At 32.6% G+C, this 21,593-nt stretch overlaps 1 protein-coding gene across 3 annotated transcripts; it reads left to right on the forward strand.

Moving 5' to 3' along the window:
- Positions 1–2,262: 2,262 nt before the first annotated feature.
- On the forward strand, positions 2,263–13,653 carry LOC133313822 (serine/threonine-protein phosphatase PP1 isozyme 2-like). 3 transcript variants are annotated; one of them, XM_061515224.1, is made up of 5 exons: positions 2,263–2,281; positions 7,196–7,372; positions 10,797–11,356; positions 11,440–11,658; positions 13,110–13,653. In XM_061515224.1, exons 2-5 carry the CDS (start codon positions 7,198–7,200, stop codon positions 13,134–13,136), a joined length of 981 nt encoding a protein of 326 aa, XP_061371208.1. In that variant the 5' UTR covers positions 2,263–2,281; positions 7,196–7,197; the 3' UTR covers positions 13,137–13,653. The 3 variants fall into 3 exon arrangements, with proteins under 3 accessions (XP_061371208.1, XP_061371206.1, XP_061371207.1); XM_061515222.1 differs by lacking the exon at positions 2,263–2,281 and having other exon boundaries at positions 6,957–7,372; positions 13,114–13,653; XM_061515223.1 differs by lacking the exon at positions 2,263–2,281 and having other exon boundaries at positions 6,958–7,372.
- Positions 13,654–21,593: the final 7,940 nt, after the last annotated feature.

Raw genomic sequence — 21,593 nt, forward strand, 5'->3', positions numbered from 1 at the left:
ATGCAATGACATCTCATTTGACATATTTTATTTCTCACAAACACAATTTTAATTTACAAGAATGATATTTTAAGAACGGTTAAACCCAGAAGCCTCTCAGTCTTGGGTTTGTGATTTAATATAAAAAAATAAATAAAATTTTGACTTGTGATTGAATATTTTTTTATAATTTTTTTTTATTATAACAAAAATTTGGTTTGTGAATTAAATTAAAAAAAATTATTATTAATAAGGAAAACAAAATAAAGATTTGATTTGTGATTTAAACTAAAAAATCAATTTGAAAAATATGTAGAAATAAAAGAAATAATTAAATAAATATTCTAAATCTCTAAGGAAGAAGGATATTATTTTTGAAATTAATGATGAATGCTATAAGCTTATGGGTTATTATTCGTGGTCTGAAATTAATGATGGCTTATGAATGTTTTTCAAAAATAAAATTACCTGAATTAGGCGTGATTGTCTCTTGATTGAAACCTAATTTAGACGTGATTGGTGACGTGTCAGGTGTTGACATGTGTTGACACGTGTCACATTTTTAAACTCAGAAGCCTCTGAATTATGTGTTTGTGATTTAATATAAAAAATAAATCAAGATTTCATGTGTGATTTAAATTAAAAAAATAAATTTTTTTATATTTATTATAAAAAAATTTGGTTTTTGATTTAAATTAAAAGTAACAATTATTATTAATAAGGAAAAAAAATAAAGATTTGATTTGTGATATAACTCAAAAATCAATTTGAAAAATCTGTATTAATAAAGTAAATAATAAAATAAATATTCTAAATCTCGAAGAAAGAAGGATTACCTGATTTAAATTTAAATTATGTTTGTGAGAAATAAAATATATCAAATGAGATGTCATTGCGTAGATCTCGAAAAGTTATGTGAAATCAAAAAAAGAATTACCTGATTTAGATACCCGAGTCAAAAGTTATGGCCTTAAAAAAATTTATAATTAAATTAAAAATTTTGTTGAAAAAAAAATGACACGTGTCAACACCTGATGAGAGACGCCCCATTGGAGCGTCTCCCCTTAGGGTGAGACGCCTCAATTGGGCGTCACATTGTGCAATAGATCCGTAATTATTCTCAAATCTGTAATAAATTTTATTAAAAAGTATTAAATTAATTTTTTTGCCTAGGTACTTTAAAAATTATGAAATAATGGTAGAAGGAACTAAGTATAATAAATATTATAAGAAGAAGGATATACTTACAACTTTTTTTTTTACAACCTCTTACAACCATATCTTATCACCGTTGATTTCTATCAATCAACGGTTATCATTTATTGTGAATTAATAATTAATTAATGAGTTTAATTTGCGAAAATGATAACTGATTCTTAAGTATAATTGTAGGAATATGTTTGAATTATGGATGTAAAAATCGATCTTATATAGTTGATTGTAAGGATTAATTCGGACAATCCCAAAAGTTTGCTTTCAATCAATTCTGTTAAAACTGATTCTAATTTTAACAAGTAACAATTATTAATTAATTTAGAAAATTTAAGCCAGATACAATATTTTACCGGTGCATAAGCACAATGTAAACCAAATGGACCTAACAAGGCCATTCAAGTGAAAATCCGTTTCAATTGGTTACTGGTAGTTGAAAATCATGGGAGGTTGACTTGTGGGCTCTAAATGATCAACCCAATCCATCAATCCCAAATTATTAACTTTACTTAAAGAATATATATTACCAAACAATGCCATAGAATACGTAGTAACTTTTCTAGATTCTTTCGGCATCTTTCTCAAATTGAATCGAATGAGACTTTTCGGGTCACCAATTTATCGTTTGTGACTAACATATCATGCATGCTGTGCCACAATAGTAATTTTAATTTATTTGGAATGGCTTGTTTTCGAACCTTTACCCTTTAAAATGAGCGAGCATTCCTAGTTGAAGAAGCAGCAGCTTTTAAACTTCTACCCATAAAACCTTTCTTTTCCGTTACATTTCCGAAAGAAAAGAACAACGAACAAAGAAGTTATCTTATTCCAACTACTCTTGAAGCTTTAACTATTGAGTGAAGGAACATGATTCACACACATGCCTTGATACTTAGAAAATGAGCCCTTTTTATGCTTCTGTCAATTCTCACTGGAAAAATGCAATTCGTTATGTGCCAAAGAGCTAAGAGGAAACACCCAGAATTCTCATTGTTTGTTGTTGGCAAAGAGAGTATGGGCTGAAAAAATGGCTGATTTATCCAAATTTAGCTGGTGCATTTCAATTCTAGAGAAAAAGAAGAAAGACGCCATTAGCGTCTAAATAGATTAGATTAAACTTTGATTTAAATAGGTTAAATTTATGTAAAATACTTTAGGCCTAATCCTGTTAGTCTTGCGAATGTCCAAATTATAAGTCTCGTCTTATTTTTATATATGGTAAAATCATTTCTACCGCCGTTTTACGTACAACAATGACATATGTATGGTTATGATTCTTCACATTTAATGCTTTCATTTTTTCTATGGTTATGATTTTTTATGTTTAATGCTTTCATTTTTTGTATGGTTATGATTTTTTATGTTTAATGCTTTCACACACACATTTATATATATATATATATATATATATATATATATAGGCTTTAATGTTTCTAAAGTGAATGTAGATAAGTTATCCACCTTCACTCTTAAAACGACGTCATTTTGCATAGAAAAATTAAAAAATAATGAAAAAGACTATTATAACCCTGAAAAACATTATAATTACAAAAATAACGTGATTTTCGCCTCAAAACGACGTCGTTTTGATCTGAATGTAGATAAGTTATCTACATTGACCTTAAAAAAAGTGAACATATATATATATATATGGGGAAAGTTATATTTACAAACTTTTTTGTTTATAAACTCTTACAAACTATACTATGTTCTCCCAGGAGAACACTAGGTTACACTATATTCTCCTGGGAGAACATAGTGTAATTTGTAAAAATTTGTAAAAAAAAATTATAAATGGATCATTCCCCTATATATATATATATATATATATATATATATATGGGAAAAGTATTTCTACAGCCACTTTAGATAAGGTTATCTACAACTACTCTTTTTTAATTAAGTACGACCGGTCGTACTTAGTTATAACAATAAAGCTGCTCTTTTTTTCTCTCTTCTCAGACATTGTCGGCTGACATGGCGGAGAGAGAAAATGCACTTTTAATGTACGACCGGTCGTACTTAGTTAAAAAAGGGTATCTGTAGACGACCTTATCTAAAGTGGCTGCAGAAATGTTTTTCCCTATATATATATATATATATATATAGGAAAAATTAAAAATTCAATCACTGGACCGTCCAGTGTACTAAGTTCTCCCGCGAGAACTTAGTGCAATAAATATTATAATGGTGTTCTTCAGGTGTTCTTCCGGGAGAACATAGTTATAAATTTTACTATAACTGTGTTCTCGCGTGAGAACTTAGTTCACTGGACCGAATTTTACATCCAGTCATTATACACTCACTAAACCCATATATATATATATATATATATATATATATATATATATGGGATAGGATCATTTGACACGGGTGTCAAACTTTGAAATTTGACATCGAATCCTAACCGTTGATTTCCACCAATCAACGGTTATCATTTATTAGGAATCAAACTTATTAATCAATTATTAATTCCAATAAATGATAACCATTGATTGACGAAAATCAACGGTTAGGATTTGGTGTCAAATTTCAAAGTTTGACACTGGTGTCAAAGGATCCTGCCCCTATATATATATATATATATATATGGGGCATGTTATATTTACAAACTTTTTGTTTACAAACTCTTACAAACTACACTAAGTACGACCTGTCATACTTTAATCATGCAGTGTACGACCGATCGTACTTAGTGTAATTTGCAAAAAAAATTTGTAAACGTATCCTATCCCTATATATACATATATATTGGTAATTCATCTTACTTATATTTAAAAACAAAAGTCTTATCCCAAGTCTGTTAGTCTATTTAAACCTATTAAACATTCAATAATTAAAATATTATTACTTTATTATTCAAAATCATTAAAATTAATTTTATTTTTTTATTTAAAATAAATAATATGATATAAGCCACCTATAAGCTTATAGGTCTGGCATTTAAAAGAAAGATTATGATGTTTTCTAATCAAACTTTTTTATAAGCCTGAACCTATTCTATTTGATTATATTTAATAGTCAAGTTTGATTTAATATAGATTAGATTATAGACCATTATAGGCTGGCCTAGTCTATTTATACTACCAAACATTAAATGCGAGATGCAAGTTGCATTCGTTCACCATTGATATACCTCTTAATCCATGTATAAGTATAACAGGAGCATGAAATATCAAAGCAGTAAGGGTCTCTTTGGTGTGACGTATAAGGCCTGATAGTATAAGCTTATACTATACGTTATGACATTTTCAGTTGTTTGGTGTGACCATCGTATAGTATAAGCTTATACAGCAGGATCCCTTACTGCATCAAAACGATGTATAACTTAATCCGGCCTAAAGGAGAGGGATAAGGCTTGATAAGAGGTTGGTGTATTAACATTGTTGACCAATGATGAGTGTAATTCTCAAAAATTAATATATTATTTTAATATTAATATATTAAAATAAAAATTAATTTTTCAATATATTAATTTTTAAAATACTGAATATTTTTATTTTTATAAAAATTAATTTATGTTTTTGACACACTGATCAATAAATTTTTATAAAAATTAATATCATATGACATTTTTTGAAGAATTATATAAATTATTTATTAAAGGATATTTATTTTTATCCTATATAGTATTATACAGTGCATTATCAAATACTAGATGATATCATCTTATGCAATATATTATTTTTATATAATACCGTGCCAAACGCTGGATAGTATTAAAATTCAATCAGGTCTTATACTATCAGATTTTATAATATTAAGCCTTATCTTATACTATGCACCAAACATGTCCTAAATCCGTATAAAAAAAAAAAAGCAGTAAATCTAAAATTCACCAAAAAAATTGAATAATGGAACTGTTAACTCATTACAATATATTCATATTGGACTTCAAGGAAGATCATTCATTCCACCCTTTACTCATTTAATTTGAAAACACACAGTCCAGGTCCTTGTCTTTTGTACCTAATTGCTTGCAAAGTTTGAAAGGCAATCAAAACATTTTGTGTAATTTGTCTCGCTGACACATGCACATTGAGACCTAGAGATGAATTGAGGCAAGATAAGTCTCGACCTTTAGGCAACATTTTTGTAATTATATGCACAATCGCATTTTTGTAAGGCAAAATTTTGAAATACTTTCAGCACCATTGGTTTTGAGAATCATAAAAGTGTGGTATTCAGCCTTGGCAGGGCAACAAAGAACCTCCATCATAACAGACCAAAAATATGCCATAGTACAATGAGGAAAAGACTTTTTGCCAAAATCGTCAAACATACTTACCAATTTTATTTTATTATATTTTTTAAAATATTCGTTATCACGTTTACCACTTTATTTAATATTCCTATAAGATTACTTATGCCATTATTCTCGTAGGTTCCTTTAACCTAATTTTAACTTATTATAAAATTTGCTTCAGCATATGACAACACAAACTCAAAACTTGGTTTGAGATTCCAAAAGTGAGGCACACAGCCCGAACCAAATTCGTGTCAGGGAAGTCAATCTTTTTTTTCTTTTAGATAAAGCAATTAATCTTTTTAATCTGATAGTAAAATTTGAATATCCATAAAACAAAAAAAAAATTAAAAAATTGTACAAACATATTATTTACGCAATTAATATACATTACGTTTATAAAATTCGAACAAGTCATTTATTCTTGGAAAATATGTTTATCATATTTATTTTATGCAATTGATAAAAAAATAGGTAAAACACGCTGAGGAAAAAAAAAAGAGGAAGAAAAAAATTTGACTTCACTTACTTTTTTGTGTGTCGCATGAGACTGATAATTATTTCAAAAGAAAATTATTAATTCTGCAACAAAACCGTTCATGCCCAGCAATGCAGAAAAGCCATTGATAAAATATCGAAAACGGTGAAAATTTTGGTTATTGGGATAGTCATTTCGCCCGATTCATCAAAATAAAAAATAGTCTATCATAACTTGTTCCCAGTCTCGCCAAGAAAAAAAGTGTAGCACCGATAAATTCAGATTATTTGTAAAACGGCCCGTTAAATCCTGCGTAATTATTTCATGTAATACAAAAAATATATTCTTTTTTATTCTTATATTGTGTATATTAGTGTAACAAAATTATGTCAGTATTTTACCTAGCCTGAATTCAGAAATTTGGTACAATATGAATACGATATGTTTCCGCATCAATTTTTGTAGAAAGATTATTATCATTCATACTAATACTAGCACATATTTCTTTGTATTTACATGATTTTTATCATTTAATTATAGCTGGTTTTATATTATTATTATTATCTTATCATCATTATTTTCACTATGGTTATTTGACCAAAGATAATGTGAGGAAACGAGGCCTGCTACTCAATTTTTTTGGGTAAAAAGCTTGCTACACATTTTACTTATTGAAAATAATGGCCAACAGATAGGTGGCGAATGTTATCTCATTTAAGCAATTGGTTTCTTAGTTTGGTACAATACACAGAATGTGTGATCATGCACTGACAAACCAAGTTGCCAATCTGAAAACTCAAACCGCGTAATCCAAATCCATCGATGTTATTTATGTCTTTTCAGTTTGTTCCTTGTTTAGTTCCCTTCCGTTCCGGGCCCCACAACGCACCCATTTTATTCTTCTTTCTCTCTTTCCCTTCAATTCTCTGCGTATAGTCTCCACTTTCACACTTTTCTTTTTCCATTTGAATTCATGCGAATATGTTCTTCAATTTCCACTTTTCAACACCCACCACTCCTTTGTAAACCTTCTATAATAACCAAACCAAAATATAAAAAAATAAAAAAACATTATGCCAAAAACTAAGAAATGGTCTTTTTATTTGACTTAAAGTTATTTCTCTCCTTGTTGGTTTTAAAAGTGACCAAATGCCAATATATAAATGGACAAACGAACCCCAACCCGCAACATCGAACTGATGTTACTAACTGTTGTCCTTAGCTAAGCTCTTTTCGTTTCACTCAGTTGTTGTTCTTGTCTTGACTTTAGTTTTGAAAACTCATGGAACGTGGGGTTCTTGATGGTATCATCAATAGGCTGCTTGAAGTCAGAGGGAGACCCGTGAAGCAGGTGCAGCTTTCTGAGTCAGAGATTAAGCAGCTTTGTCTTGTCTCCAAGGATATCTTCTTGAAGCAGCCAAACCTCTTGGAACTCGAGGCACCAATTAAGATCTGCGGTATCTTTTTCCTCAACCCCCCCCCCCCCCCCCCCCCCCCCCCCCCCCCCCCCCCCATCACATGTTTCTATTTCTTAGTCTATTTTATTTATATTATATGGTCATGTGAGTTTCGTGATGACTTACTGACTCTGAATTTTTTTTTTATTTTTTGATGTGTGGATTGTTGTGTCTGACATTAAACCAACTTAAGCCTATACGATATAATTATTTATTTCCATCCAAAACAACTATGGTCTAAAAGTTGTTTTAGTTTATAGGGAAAACAAAATTTGTTAGTATCGAAGTGGAGATCAAATTTGCAACAACTTGTGAAGCTTGGTTTTTTTTTTGTTGGTAGGGTTGCGTATATCTGACCCTAGACCCCACAATGCTGCGACCTTTCTGATTTGAATATTAAGTTTCCGAGATGTCTCTAGAATTATGAGGTTTTGATTAGACTCTTTAAAATGCATTATACTTATCATATTTATGTAAAAGAGGCCCTCCCCCTCGAAAGAGATGAGCTCGTGTTAAATTTTGATTTTGGGAATGTTAAATTGTCTCGTCTTATTCTGTTCTTATGATTGTTTCATAGAAGTGTGCTCAATTCAACTTGAGGTTTTTAGAAAACTTATTCTATGAAGTTTTATATTAGTCTTGATAGGTTAGAGTACAGCATGAATGAGAAGATACTTTCTAGAAACTTAGTCATCTTCAGATTCTTCACTGAGGCTTTAACGAAGCAAAGCTTTTCGTGGAAGGATTTTTATGATACAAAGTGAAGTATACTAATAAAATGATGTCCAGTATGGAAATGAAATTATCTTCGTCTATTATGGTCTTAGCAAATGTATCACATATTTTCACTTGTAAGTAATGAAACATGAATTTGTTCCCTCTGCAACTCAAATGCCTCGATTTACCATGATTGACAAGCAATGTCTGTTGGTTTATAGTTTATGGCACTGTATGATTTACCCATTCCACATCAATGAATTGTTGACCTGAATGTTTTCTTGCAGCTTCAAATACATGATTTGTATTTTATTTATTTTTTGACATTATGTTTATGTCACCTCAATTGCTGCTGGTTATATTTATAGTACTCATAAAGTTTTTAATAAGACAATTTAAGTTGTAAACAAGCAATAAGCTCTATTTTATCAACATGGTACGATCTGTAAAATTCTTTAAAAAGTTTAAATTATTGCAGGGACATAGGTTTTCTGCTTGCATTTGAGTCGTTCTTGCTCTGCTGCCCAATTTCCTTTTTGTCTTTATTCTTTCTTTAGTATACTGTGGGGAAGGTTATTTGTAATTTTGATGATAAGTTTCTTAACTTTACTGTGGGAGATATGTTGGTTGGGTATGCATTGATAAATACAGTGTGGTGGATCCTATTATGTTCTTCCTTGCCATGGTACCATATCCTGTGCTTGGGAATATCAAAGAATTCATATTGCTTTCAGTGTCTTCTATAACTAGGAGATATGAGATTTCAGTTCTTAATATGTTTAGTAAATATTTTAAATTTTCAATGACTTAGAAGTCTAGTTGCACTTGCTCTCCTGAAATAGTGATTGCTTTCTGTCGTGTTTTTTTATGCCAAAAAAGGGTCAAAACATGAACTTTTTTTGGGGGGGATAGGGGTTGTTGTTTCTGTATGAAGAAAATTTTAAGTGTTCTAGCTGTGTGCATTAAGCTACATTTCTATGCTTTCCGACTTTTTAAGTAATAAGCTTTTCATGGAAGAAGCTTTTCTCAATTTATCACCTCACAATGTCCTCACCAAGCAGTTAAAAACTCAATATAGTAACAGGATTTGTATTATAAATAAACTGTACTTCTGATAAGAACTTGAAACTTAGAACACTATTTTATTGAATCAACTAACTGAAAACACTCCTCCGCCACTGACATTAGTATTAGATGAGTAATCTGAAAACATACTCGCTCAAACCAAAACAGAAATAACAAAGATAGAGCAGCACTTTGAGAGGCTGCAACCTCCCTTCCTAAACCTCATCAAATTCTTTCCTAGCTCTTCCTCTCAATTCCACCTTATATTCACCCACTAACCGACTCACCTTTGCTGTGTTTTCTGCAACATCATTGATTCTGTTATGCCCCACTCCTGCTGCATGAATATTTCCTAAAATTCCATCTCACCCTCCTTAACCACGTGGGACATTCCTCCACCTCCTTTATTAGCCTTCCTCTCACACCTTAGTAATGGGAGGTCTATCAAACTCACACCAAGATCCTATGTATTTTGGCAAAATTACAATGGCCATTCTCCTCCAACAACAACCAACCAAATTTTCAATAAATTCATTTACTGCAAGTTCTTTTTTAACGGTTTCTGCTAGAGTTTTCTGTAGTATAATTTAATAACTATTACTAACTATTATTGAGGCCATCATAGTGTGTATTTGGGTGTTTACCGTTGGGATCTATAAGCCCACTATGTTCCCTTTAGGGATGAGTCACTGTATGAGAGATACCCTTAGCTTAGGTACAGACCAGGCTAAGAGGTATTATGCCAAGCAATAGCAAGACAATAAGTAAGTGCAGTAAGTAATAGGACTCAAAGTAAATGGGCAATATCACGATACATAAGATGCCTTTAAGTTGTGCCCATGGGGGCTATTTATAGGGAAAATGGTGTGGGTTGGTGAGGAGGGGTCAACCCTCCTTGGGATGTACTCCCATGATAGCAGTGTTGGGCGTGTCTGGCGCTGCCAAATGGCAGCGCTACGCCTTCTGCGTCTGGCGATGTCAGCATTTGGGCAGGGGGTAGTTTTTCCTTTATGGTGCCTGTGGCTGACGCCTTTGGTGGTTAGCGTCCCGAGATGGGATATTTCGGTGTATCCCTTGGACATGCTGCAGGGTTGGAGGGCGCGGGAGTCCACGTCAGCCCTTAGGGTTGACGTGGGTTGGGGCTGAGGATTGGGCCTGGCCAGCTGGGCTGTACCAGTGCTTGGGCCATCCGGAACAGGGTGTGTTCATTATGTAGTTGTTTTGTTGTGTAATGTGAAGATACAGACAGGAGGTCCATGTAATGTGACCTATATTAGGACAGGTTGATGTATTGTGCATTAAATTGTTGAGTCAGAATTAGTCCATGGGAAGTTCTATATGTTTTGCATAACTATATAACTTTGAATATCTGTATCTCTATGTTGACTACTAAGAACTGCTCAAATTATTTTTATTTTGTAATTAGTAGTTTTGTTCTCTATCTTCTTTTTAAATGATTTTTAGTCTAAATAGATATAAGTATCCCATATTGGACAATAAGATTTGGAGTCTGGTTTCAAATTGTAATTGTTTGCGGGATTATGGCAATCATCATGCATCATTTTCTTCTGTCCAAAATGAAATTTTATTTTGTAATTTGAGATTGGAGCTAATGTCTTGTTTCACTTCACTATGTTACCAGGAGATGTCCATGGTCAATATTCCGACCTTCTGAGACTCTTTGAGTATGGTGGATTGCCACCTCGTTCTAATTATCTATTTTTAGGGGATTATGTTGATCGTGGAAAGCAAAGTCTGGAGACTATATGTCTTCTTCTGGCATATAAAATAAAATATCCTGAGAACTTTTTCCTTCTGAGGGGTAACCATGAATGTGCTTCTATAAACCGTATCTATGGATTTTATGATGAATGTAAAAGGAGATTCAATGTCAGGCTTTGGAAAGTGTTTACAGATTGTTTCAACTGCTTGCCTGTGGCAGCTCTCATTGATGAAAAGATAATCTGTATGCATGGTGGACTCTCTCCTGATTTACACAGTTTAAATCAGATAAGGACTTTGCCACGTCCTATTGAAGTCCCTGAAACTGGTCTACTATGTGACCTTCTCTGGTCTGATCCTAGTAGAGAAATTCAGGGTTGGGGAGATAATGAACGTGGAGTTTCCTATACTTTTGGTGCTGATAGGGTGACAGAATTTCTTCAAAAGCATGATCTTGATTTAATTTGCAGAGCCCACCAGGTTTCATATTCCTTTCAAATCTGTAATCATAACAGTAACAGGAATCCAAGTGTATAATATGCTGATTATATTTCATGTTGCAGGTTGTTGAAGACGGGTATGAATTCTTTGCTAATAGACAGCTTGTAACAATCTTTTCAGCACCTAATTACTGTGGAGAGTTTGACAATGCTGGCGCTATGATGACTGTTGATGAGACACTTGTGTGCTCTTTTCAAATATTGAAGCCTCTAGATAAAAAGCCTAAATTTGGCTTTAAGAGCACAACTACAGTTAAGCCTAGTACTCCAACAAAATTTAAGGTATTTTGATCTCTTGAATCCTGAACTTCCAGATGTTCAGTAATAATGATAAAAAAATTATGTACCAAAAAAAATAATAATAATAGTTGTTTTAAAGTTTCTTGATGTTAGTAATGAAATAAGACGTGGATAAGCATGAATTTGTTGAGGAAAAACTAGCACGCAATCTGCAGTTCTAGTTTGAAGAAAAAGCACAAAGATATTTTTGGTTGCATTGTTTTTGAGGTGTCATATGTAGTCACACACTGCCATATTTTCTCCCTGTAGGGAACGGTGGAAATAATTTCTTTGGATAATTAGACCTACGATTTTAACTTTTCAAGGATCAGTTTCTATCATTTCTATCTGACCTAGATAACATGATATTGTGCAAACTGGAAGTGGATTTGGGAATTAAAATTTCGGAAAGATTAAAAACTTATTTTGACAAAGCTGTAAACTACAGTTGGATTATACACACACCTATGGCTTTATGCTTGTTCTTTCTATTAGGCTTAAATAATTAACCATTTATATAGTCGTAAAATGTATTCTCTAGAAAGCGTGTGCTGGAATAGAGAATAGTTTCAGATGCTATAAAATTCTGGCACCGTATTGAAAGTTTTGACTTAGCTTATTGATGCCATTAAGAAAGAACAATTAAGGACATAGCTGAAATCCAGAGCTATATGATGATGTTTATGGAAAAGTTCTGCTTTCAGTCTTTCTACACACTTCTGGAGAATTGATTAAAGTATGCTATTACTACTATTTCCACGTATACGTTCACACCATCCCCTGATGCATGTTGATAATAGGATTGTATTAAGAAGTTTGAAAATAATGGGATTTGATTTGAATCTTGAACTATTGATACATGCTGAGAACCTTAAGGACATAGCTAAAACAGAATTCTTAAGTACATTAAGTGCAAGTATAAAACAGGATTCTTAAGAGGGTAAGCATTGACATAGCAGTAAAGTTGTCTTGTGACCGGTGGTAATGGGTTCTAGTCATGGAAATAGCCTTTCTTCTTACTTGGGTAAGGTTGTGTACATCTGACCCTCCCCAAAACCCCACAATGGTGGGAGTTTCATGCACCGAGCCACCATTTTATAAGGTTAGCCAAAGAAGGACTAGTTTGAGTATTTTAGGTCAGTAGTTGGTGAAGTGTTAGTGTCAAAGTGTCTGTAGCACATTGCACTCAAATTCTTCTTAACATGCTTTTCTACATCATGAATTCAATTGTTTAGCTGTCTATTATATGAAGGCATGATTATCGCCTCTATGTTAAATGCTTTTGCAGAATCTATTATCTTAATTGCTAATGTTTATCAGAAAATTATAAAGATGGATTTTCGGTTTTATTCTTTATCTGGTTGAATCCGAGGACCATGTTCTTCTCTCTTAAACACTTGCGCTATATGTTCTAAGATGTTTAGCATTTTTCTTTTGTTTCTTCCCACTTCCAGCAAGCATTTCTTGGCGCTAAAGCATGACCTGGTGGACGTACCATCATCAATTAGTAATGTTTGATACATAGCCAAAGTTGACTTGGAAGAAGTGTTATCCGTGTTCACTTCAATGTGAAGGAAGAGTACAACTACCAATAACATAAAGAGCTTCAAAAAATAGAGGATTTTGTCTCTGCTTTACCCTTTAGGGACAGCTGAATGTTTCTTTCTTCTGCTGGCACAGTTGCACCTTGTACAATATATATGTCAAAAGCAAATGGAGGACTGAGGTGTCACTTTTCTTCTTTCAGTTCTCTATCATCATCTTTGTTGATCTCCCTTTGTATTATAATGAATTAACGCAGCCTACCTTTGAACCTCATTTGGAAGTTAAATTTCACCATTGTGAATGTTGGCGCTCTGCTGGTTTGGTCTATGGTTTAGACATTTTTCATTCATGATGGAATGAAGTTTATAAAGGTTTATGTTATGCACATCACAATATGCTAATTTTTATTTTCTCAATGTAGATGTGATTTACAAAGGTATAATCCCGAATTCAAAACCTTATTTTATGCAGACAATGCAAGCACATCTGCTAAAACTATAAACAATAGTTGGCAGATTCTCACTTCAAGTTCTTTTATACTCTAAAAATCTGCATTTTATTTTTATGCTACTTGCTTTTTGTTCATTTAAATTTTAAATCATTATTCAGAAGACCTAAAAATATGCTTGTGTAAAAATATGTCACGTCAACAAAGGCCTTGCAATTTTCAATGCCAGTAAGCATCTCCAGGAAACCTGCTCTAATTGTGAGCTTCATTAAAAAAATTAATATTAAAAAAAACCTAATCCAATAATCAATGTTTCATTTCGGTAAAGTCAACCCAAGGAGAACATATTGTTTTGGCTTATGCTTACGCCCTTGATTATTCGATTTTGATTAAGTCAATTTCATTGGTGAAGTAGAAATCAAGAAAAGTAGGGCAACTGTGTGAAATTCATAATGACTTATTGCAATGTCAAATGCATTTAAAAGAAAAAACTTTAAAATAGATGTGTTGTCACAAATTCGTTTGTTAAGTGCAACATGGTTTTTCGTTTTATTTAGTTACACTGCGGACTTTTAATCTATATCTCAGAAATTTGTATAAAAATTCCTATGCTAACTTATCCTTAGCAAAAAAAGGAAGAAAAAAAATTTGTCTGTTACGAATTTTTTAGTTTTTATTTTATTTTATTATTTTGTTACTGTTGCTAATTAGTTACTAGACTAGTATTTGAATTTGTTGAGTGAGGATATTCTACCTATCAAAAATTCTCACTACTAATTTACTACCCATCACATCACCATTGGATCAAAGAGAGAGAATGTTAAAAAGTGTTTGAAGAGAGAGAAAATGTTAATCTAATGGTGATTAGATAGGTAGTAAGTTGGTAGTAGAAAATTTTGGTAGTAAGAATATCCCTCTTCAAATTTGTTTTAATAAGTCTTGGCAGTTTCCAAGAGCCTAGCAAAGTGGGTAGATATAGTTTTAGGTGGTTCCTATTTTTATGCATTATGACTTTGATATGTAATTGTCTAATTAATTAGATTTCTGATGAATAAAACAGAACGTTGAAAATTATTAGTTTGGCACTATGTGCAAGAGGTCAGACTTCCTCAGTAAAGCCACTATTTTTTCTTTCTTTTGTTCTGTCATCTCCTTGTTCCACCATACTTGTGTTACAAAAATAGTCAAGATAGGGAAGAAAGCCCAAGACAGGACCTTGTAATGTTACGAATTTTTTAGTTTTTATTTTATTATTTTGTTATTGTTGCTAATTAGTTACTAAACTAGTATTTGAATAAGTCTTGCCAGTTTCCACAAGCCTAGCAAAGTGGGTAGAGGTAGTTTGGCACTGTGTGCAAGCAAGAGGTCAGGCTTCCTCAGTAAAGCCACCATTTTTCTTTATTTTTGTTTTGTCATCTCTTTGTTTTGCCATACTTGTGTTACAAAAATAGCCAAGATAGGAAAGACAAACCCTTGTACGTACCAACTTGGTATAAAAGCAGAGGCATGGATGAACGTGTGGAGAGATTGAAAAATACAGTCCAGTCCTTGTCAAAACAATTTAAGGATATGTTCGTTTAACTTTCCAATAGGTTGGATGTTATGGCCACCACACCAACACGTCAAAAAAAGGGATCATTCTGGAAGCAGCTCCCACAATGCTTTAGAATCGCACGCAACATACGCTTTGAAGGTAGTCAAGTTGGATATTTCGCGATTCAATGACAATGAAGACCCAACTAGTTGGTTATGCCGAGCTGAACAATTTTTCCAATATCATCACACCCTAGAAGAAGAAAGAGTTTCACTAGCATCTTTCCATCTCACAGGAGATGCTGAGTTATGGTACCAATTACTCATCCAAGACCATCCCCATATCACTTGGTTGGAGTTTCGGGTACGGTGCCAATCAATTTGTTGATTTCTTCGGGGAATTGACCAAGTTGGAACAAAGATATAATTTGGAGTTTCTACGGTCCTGTCTTGGGCTTTCTTCCTTATCTTGGCTATTTTTGTAACACAAGTATAGTGGAACAAAAAGATGACAAAACAAAAGAAAGGAAAAATTGTGGCTTTACCAAGGAAGCCTGACCTCTTGCACACAGTGTCAAACTAATAATTTTTAACGTAATGTTTTATTCATCTGAACTCTAATTAAATAAACAATTACATATCAAAGCCATAATGCATAAAAATAGGAACCACCTAAAACTACCTCTACCCACTTTGCTAAGCTTGTGGAAACTGCCAAGACTTATTCAAACAAATTCAAATACTAGTCTAGTAACTAATTAGCAACAATAACAAAATAACAAAATAAAATAAAAACTAAAAAATTCGTAACATTACCTCCCTTTAAAAATTACTCTTGTCCCCAAGAGTAAGATCAATTTCAAGTTATTGAATCATCTTCAATATCCATTTCTGCCTCTCCATTGCTGTTGATTGGAAAATGTCATGTAGCCACAACTTTTTCTTTCCTCTTCTCAAAGGATTGTAAAAGTGAAAGACTTATTGGACCAAAAATTTGGGTTTTTGGTCGAGCGACCATATTTAATCGAGACACTTTGACTATATTCAAATTTTTAACAACAATGGTAGTGTTAAGGGGGGTTACTCATTTGGTGGGGAAAGAAAGAGAAAAATGTTTTGGTGTGGAAGCCTCAGGAATGAGATGAGAACAATGGAAATAAGAGAGTTTGGTGATCGGTACTAGAGTATCTAGCCGATTGGATAGTTTGGTGAACATCTCCTTCAATTGAATGGAGAGTGCCTGAACTGCATCTTCTAGTTTTTCCACACGTTTGTCCATAACTGTTGCCTGGCTCTGTTACCAAGTTGTTATGTATATGGTCCTGTCTTGGGCTTTCTTCTCTATCTTGGCTATTTTTGTGACACAAGTATGGTGGAACAAGGAGATAAACAAAAGAAAGAAAAAATGGTGGCTTTACCTAGGAAGATTGACCTCTTGCACACAGTGCTAAACTAATAATTTTCAACGTTTTGTTTTATTCATCAGAACTCTAATTAAATAGACAATTACATATCAAAGCCATAATGCATAAAAATAGGAACCACCTAAAACTACCTCTACCCACTTTGCTAGGCTTGTGGAAATTGCCAAATCTTATTCAAACAAATTCAAATACTAGTCTAGTAACTAATTAACAACAATAACAAAATAATAAAATAAAATAAAAACTAAAAAATTCGTAACATCGTCTCAAATGATTCGATAACCTAAGTGAACATTACATTAATCAAATTTTCCTGAGATAATTATTGTGATATGTAGCCCATAAATCCTTCTAAAGCTTGTTAAAGAATTGTTATATTGCTCATAAAAATTTCCTGTCAGTCCCCATTAATTAGGCAATAATGAAGTATTAATTCGGTCGAACACATAGCCAAAACACCAGTTTATTCTAAGCGGTGATCACATGCAACAGTCTTCCTTTCTCCAAGCATACATACAAATAAGCGGAAGGAATCATATATTAATCATACTGCATTAAATCCGAAAGGACTTTGTCTAAACTGAGTTGCATTAGACATTCTAAACTTCATGCACATAAGCCTATGATCAGACATCAGAATAAGTACATGAATAACAATAGAGATTTGCAAAAGGACATTTCAGAAAGGAGATAATTTCTCAAACTTTTCTTAGCATTTTCATTCCTCCAGGTCCAATGTATTCCAGATCTACAAATCAAAACGACAATTCACAATTGAAATTAAAACTTAGTAAAATATAAGAAAATTAAGAACCCAGTTAACATAATGGGTTCAGCTACAATTCCTCTAAGCTTGCTTAGTGTAATAGTCTACCAAATATCTGGGCTTGGCCCTTGTTGCAAAATTACAAAGATAGGATAACCACTTTTTTTTTGTATTTTAGGATAACCACTTTTTACAATAGATGATGTGCATGTTTGGATATTCTATTTTTTAAACTAGAAGCTACTTATATGTAGAAATTAGGCTAAACAGATTTTGAGAAAAGCTCTCATAATGAAAAGCTCTTTTTTATATAATGAAGAAAAAAGCTAAAAGCTAAAAACTCCTAAGAGAAGTCTTTTTTTAAGCTTTTATTAGTTTTTCTTGAATTGTGTGTTTTTTTTTAAATAAAGAGCTATAGCTATAGAGAGAGAGAGAGAGTTTTCTTGAAAGATGTGTTTTTAAGTTTTTATAAACTAAAAATTTTAAGTAATCACCAAAAAGCTTTTAACTTTTTTTTTTTTAATTTCTTTTTCTTAATTTTAACTTATAAATAACTTCTAAGTTAAATAAAAGAGAATCTAAACAGACTTGATATATATTGCACATGTTCCACAGGGCCCAAACCCAATCGAGAAAGACCGGACCAGGCTCTCACGGCCCACACCAGTGCCCACGGACTTAAAGAGAGTTATCGGCTATAATCTTAAATGCAAGTTAGTTTCCGCTTTATTTTTTATCCTTTTCTTCTTCACAATCTAAGGTCCAAATTTTTTATTATTTTATTTTTTGTTGGGGAGAGATAGAGAGATGAAGATAACAAGATGGTGTGTTTGGTGTCTCATAGAAAGTCAAACTCACCTACTGTTGTTACGAGACAAATAGATACATCCATAGACCGAAATTTCCTTCCACTTTCATAGATCAAAATTGGGCATATAAAGTCAATGTCCATTTAAGACATGCCACTCTCTGGTTCACATAATTAGGAGGACTTCACCGCCTCTACTGGTTGACTGATAAAGTCTAGTCTATAGACATCAAAGATATAGCAATATTAAAATAAAAAAGGAATACGTAATTATTAAATAAATAAAATAAATACGGGCTATCATATCATGTTTGTTTTTTTTCACATTTATTTTACTTACTCATTTTTAATATTTGAAGAGATAAACGATGAAGATTAATTAAAATTCTGATCAAATAATGTAGAAAAAAAAAAAGTAGTGTGTATGAAAAAAAATAATATCCTATCTCAATAAATAATTATCATGATAATAAAATAAAGTACTATATATACATATATTAACGAGCATAACAGTGATACAACTCTTGTACGGTTGTACCCTGGTCATGACAAATAGATCGAAAGAGGATGGAAAGAGGCAACGTAAAACAACAAGTGGACTCTTGTACGTATTCATATTAATTTCTTGTATACTTAAACATGGTGGACCCAATGTGTTGAATATTGATGGATGGTTACCCATTACCCAAAGCAAACCGCGTGGAACGATGTTACTTAAAGCCAATTGCAGTGGAACACTGCTCCATAACTTTGACGTGAATTAATAAGACGCGCTTTTTTGGACAAAAAGCTTTGGCTAGATGACGTGAATTGGTTGCTCTGATTTTGATAGGTTTGGTTTTTTAATTTTTTTTTTTATTTGATTTGTGGTCGCTTGCCTTTGACAATTGTTATTCACCCCTTACACCGAATTTGGTCTCGTTTTTTGTTTTCTTTGAGGTAGAGAAATTTTTTTTTATTAGTAAAATGTAATTGATAGAAAAATGGAAGGAAAATAAGTTTGATAAGAAAGTTTAAAAAAAGTTATTTGGTACTGCAAAATATTGATAGAAAAATTGAGTTAAAAATCTTCATGTATGTTTGGTTGAAAATAAAAGATAGATGGAAAAAAAAAATTGAAATTACGAAAGTAACCTTTTGATATTTGGGATGGAGCATCTTCTTTTGATATGGTTATAAATATGTGGGAATAATTTTATCACAGTAAAAAAGTGGTACTTGTTTTCAATATTACGGATCCACATTGTGATTGAGTATATTAACTTAATATTTTTTGTGATCTCAATTCTGATTTGGTTCGTTCATGTATCTGTACTTAATAACGGAATATATTCAAATTAATATCACTAAATTGAATGGAAGTTGGTTTTTTCGTTGCGTTAAGATGAAGAACAAAGTAAATAGGGTAGGAGCTATGAAGGAATGATTAATTCTAACTTCAAAGACTGAGACAATACAAAAATTTCATTTCATTTCATTAAAAAATGGCCATTATAAGAAACATTGAAGTCAAACAGGCATTGGCAACAGATCCAAAAGAAATATGTTTCATAGATGTCCCAAAGCTTTTCCATGGAGCTTCCTCATGAACTCCAGTTTGTGATGGACCTGGGTTATGTTATCTGTGTATATGTCCCATGGCTTTCATCTTTCAACTCCAGTTTGCGGCTTACAAGATCTTTGATCAACATATCTGACATTGATTTGAACAGAAATTCTGTCCTGAAACAAACGAAAAGAGAAAGAATCAATACTCTCTTATATAGATAAATAAAATTAAGAAATGGGAAAATTTCAAGGCAGCAAAGTAACATCAAACAGATGATATCAGAGGCATTTCACGCCAAATTTTATCTTTTATGACTTATTTGATACTTGTGGGCAACACTCTATTCCACAATTAAAATCGTCAAAGGGAAATACAAACGAGAAGATTCTCATAACAACATATTCAAACCAAATACCAAAGTGGAGAGAAATGAAAGGCACATATGTAAAGCTAAGAACTCATCAATTTTGAAGGCTATTAAGTCATTGAGCAGTTTTGAAAAGAAAATATGAAGGCTATGAAGTCATAGATAGTGTTTCATTCTCCAACATTACATCAGAAATACCAGAAGCGAATTAACTTACTGAATGAGATGAACAGAAAGATAAACCGTGTATTGAGCAAGAAACTTTTGCATGAAACAAACCAAAAGTTGAAGCAGTAGCTGGGGGTAAATTTGTCACATTTTTTTATCCCTTTTTCCATTTAGCCGGTTTTCCCAACAATACCATCGTCAAAGAAGGCATCCTGAACAGTGAAATTGCTACTTGTTTACACGCATATCTTCTTAGCTGGGGAACTCAAATTGATGGATAAATTTGAAGTTCTCTTCAACCAAACGTGGAGACCAGGGAATCCCACTTCCACTTCCCTGGGATAATGACCATTTCTCCCGAACCAAACACTGCCTCAGAATTTAGTTTTGACTGGTCGGGTTATGCGAGATATTGCAATTGCAAAGCAATTTCCTTTCTTTTTTTTGGTAATCTGAGCAACCCATTATTAATGTGAGATATGATTCGATTTTACAGGAAATCCATAATTGAATAATTTCTACCCAAAAAATCTCCTCTTTCAAAAAGTTTACTGTTCAAATGATTCATTATTTTAAAAAATAAAAATAAATTTAAGTAAATAAGTCTATTTCTCGAGTCGAATCAAGTTGTGAGGTATCAGACCTTGAAGATAAAATGAGAAGAAGGATTCACACACAGTGTGAAGAGAGAAAAACGAAATAGTAAAAGAGATTGAATGAAATATTTTGTATTATTGATATATTGAAAGGTACATCAATGCTGCTTTATATATAGCAGATAGGAAACATAAAATAACAGAAATAACAGACTTTAAGACTTATCTATTATCCCCCCTCAAACTCAGTGGCAATGGAAAGACTCTGAGTTTGTTTCGAAAAGACAGAAAAGTAGCAACAGAAATGGGCTTTGTGAGGAGGTCTACAATTTGTTCAGTGCCAAGTATGTGTTGAACAAAAACTTGATTTTGAATTACACGATCCCGTACAAAGTAGAGATCAAGTTTGAAGTGTTTTGTTCGACTAAAGAGAATGGGATTTTCAGCTAGCATTACAGCACTTGCATTGTCACAAAAAACTGTTGGAAGAGCAGTACATGGAATGTGAAGCTCATGAAGGAGAGATTGAAGTCAAGTAATTTCTGCCAAGGTAGAGGCTAAGCTGCGAAATTCAGCTTCTGTGCTAGACAGAGAAACAACATGTTGCTTCTTGCTTGACCAAGATATGAGATTTGAACCAAGATACACACAGAAACCACTTGTTGATTTTCGATCATCAATATCTGACCACCAGTCAGAATCACAGAAAGCAAGTAACTGAAGGTCCTTAGATT

This window comes from Gastrolobium bilobum, unplaced genomic scaffold (genome assembly GCF_033153095.1).
Source record: "Gastrolobium bilobum isolate Gb01-03AN ecotype WA unplaced genomic scaffold, APGP_CSIRO_Gbil_v1 utg11969, whole genome shotgun sequence".
Lineage (NCBI taxonomy): Eukaryota > Viridiplantae > Streptophyta > Magnoliopsida > Fabales > Fabaceae > Gastrolobium > Gastrolobium bilobum.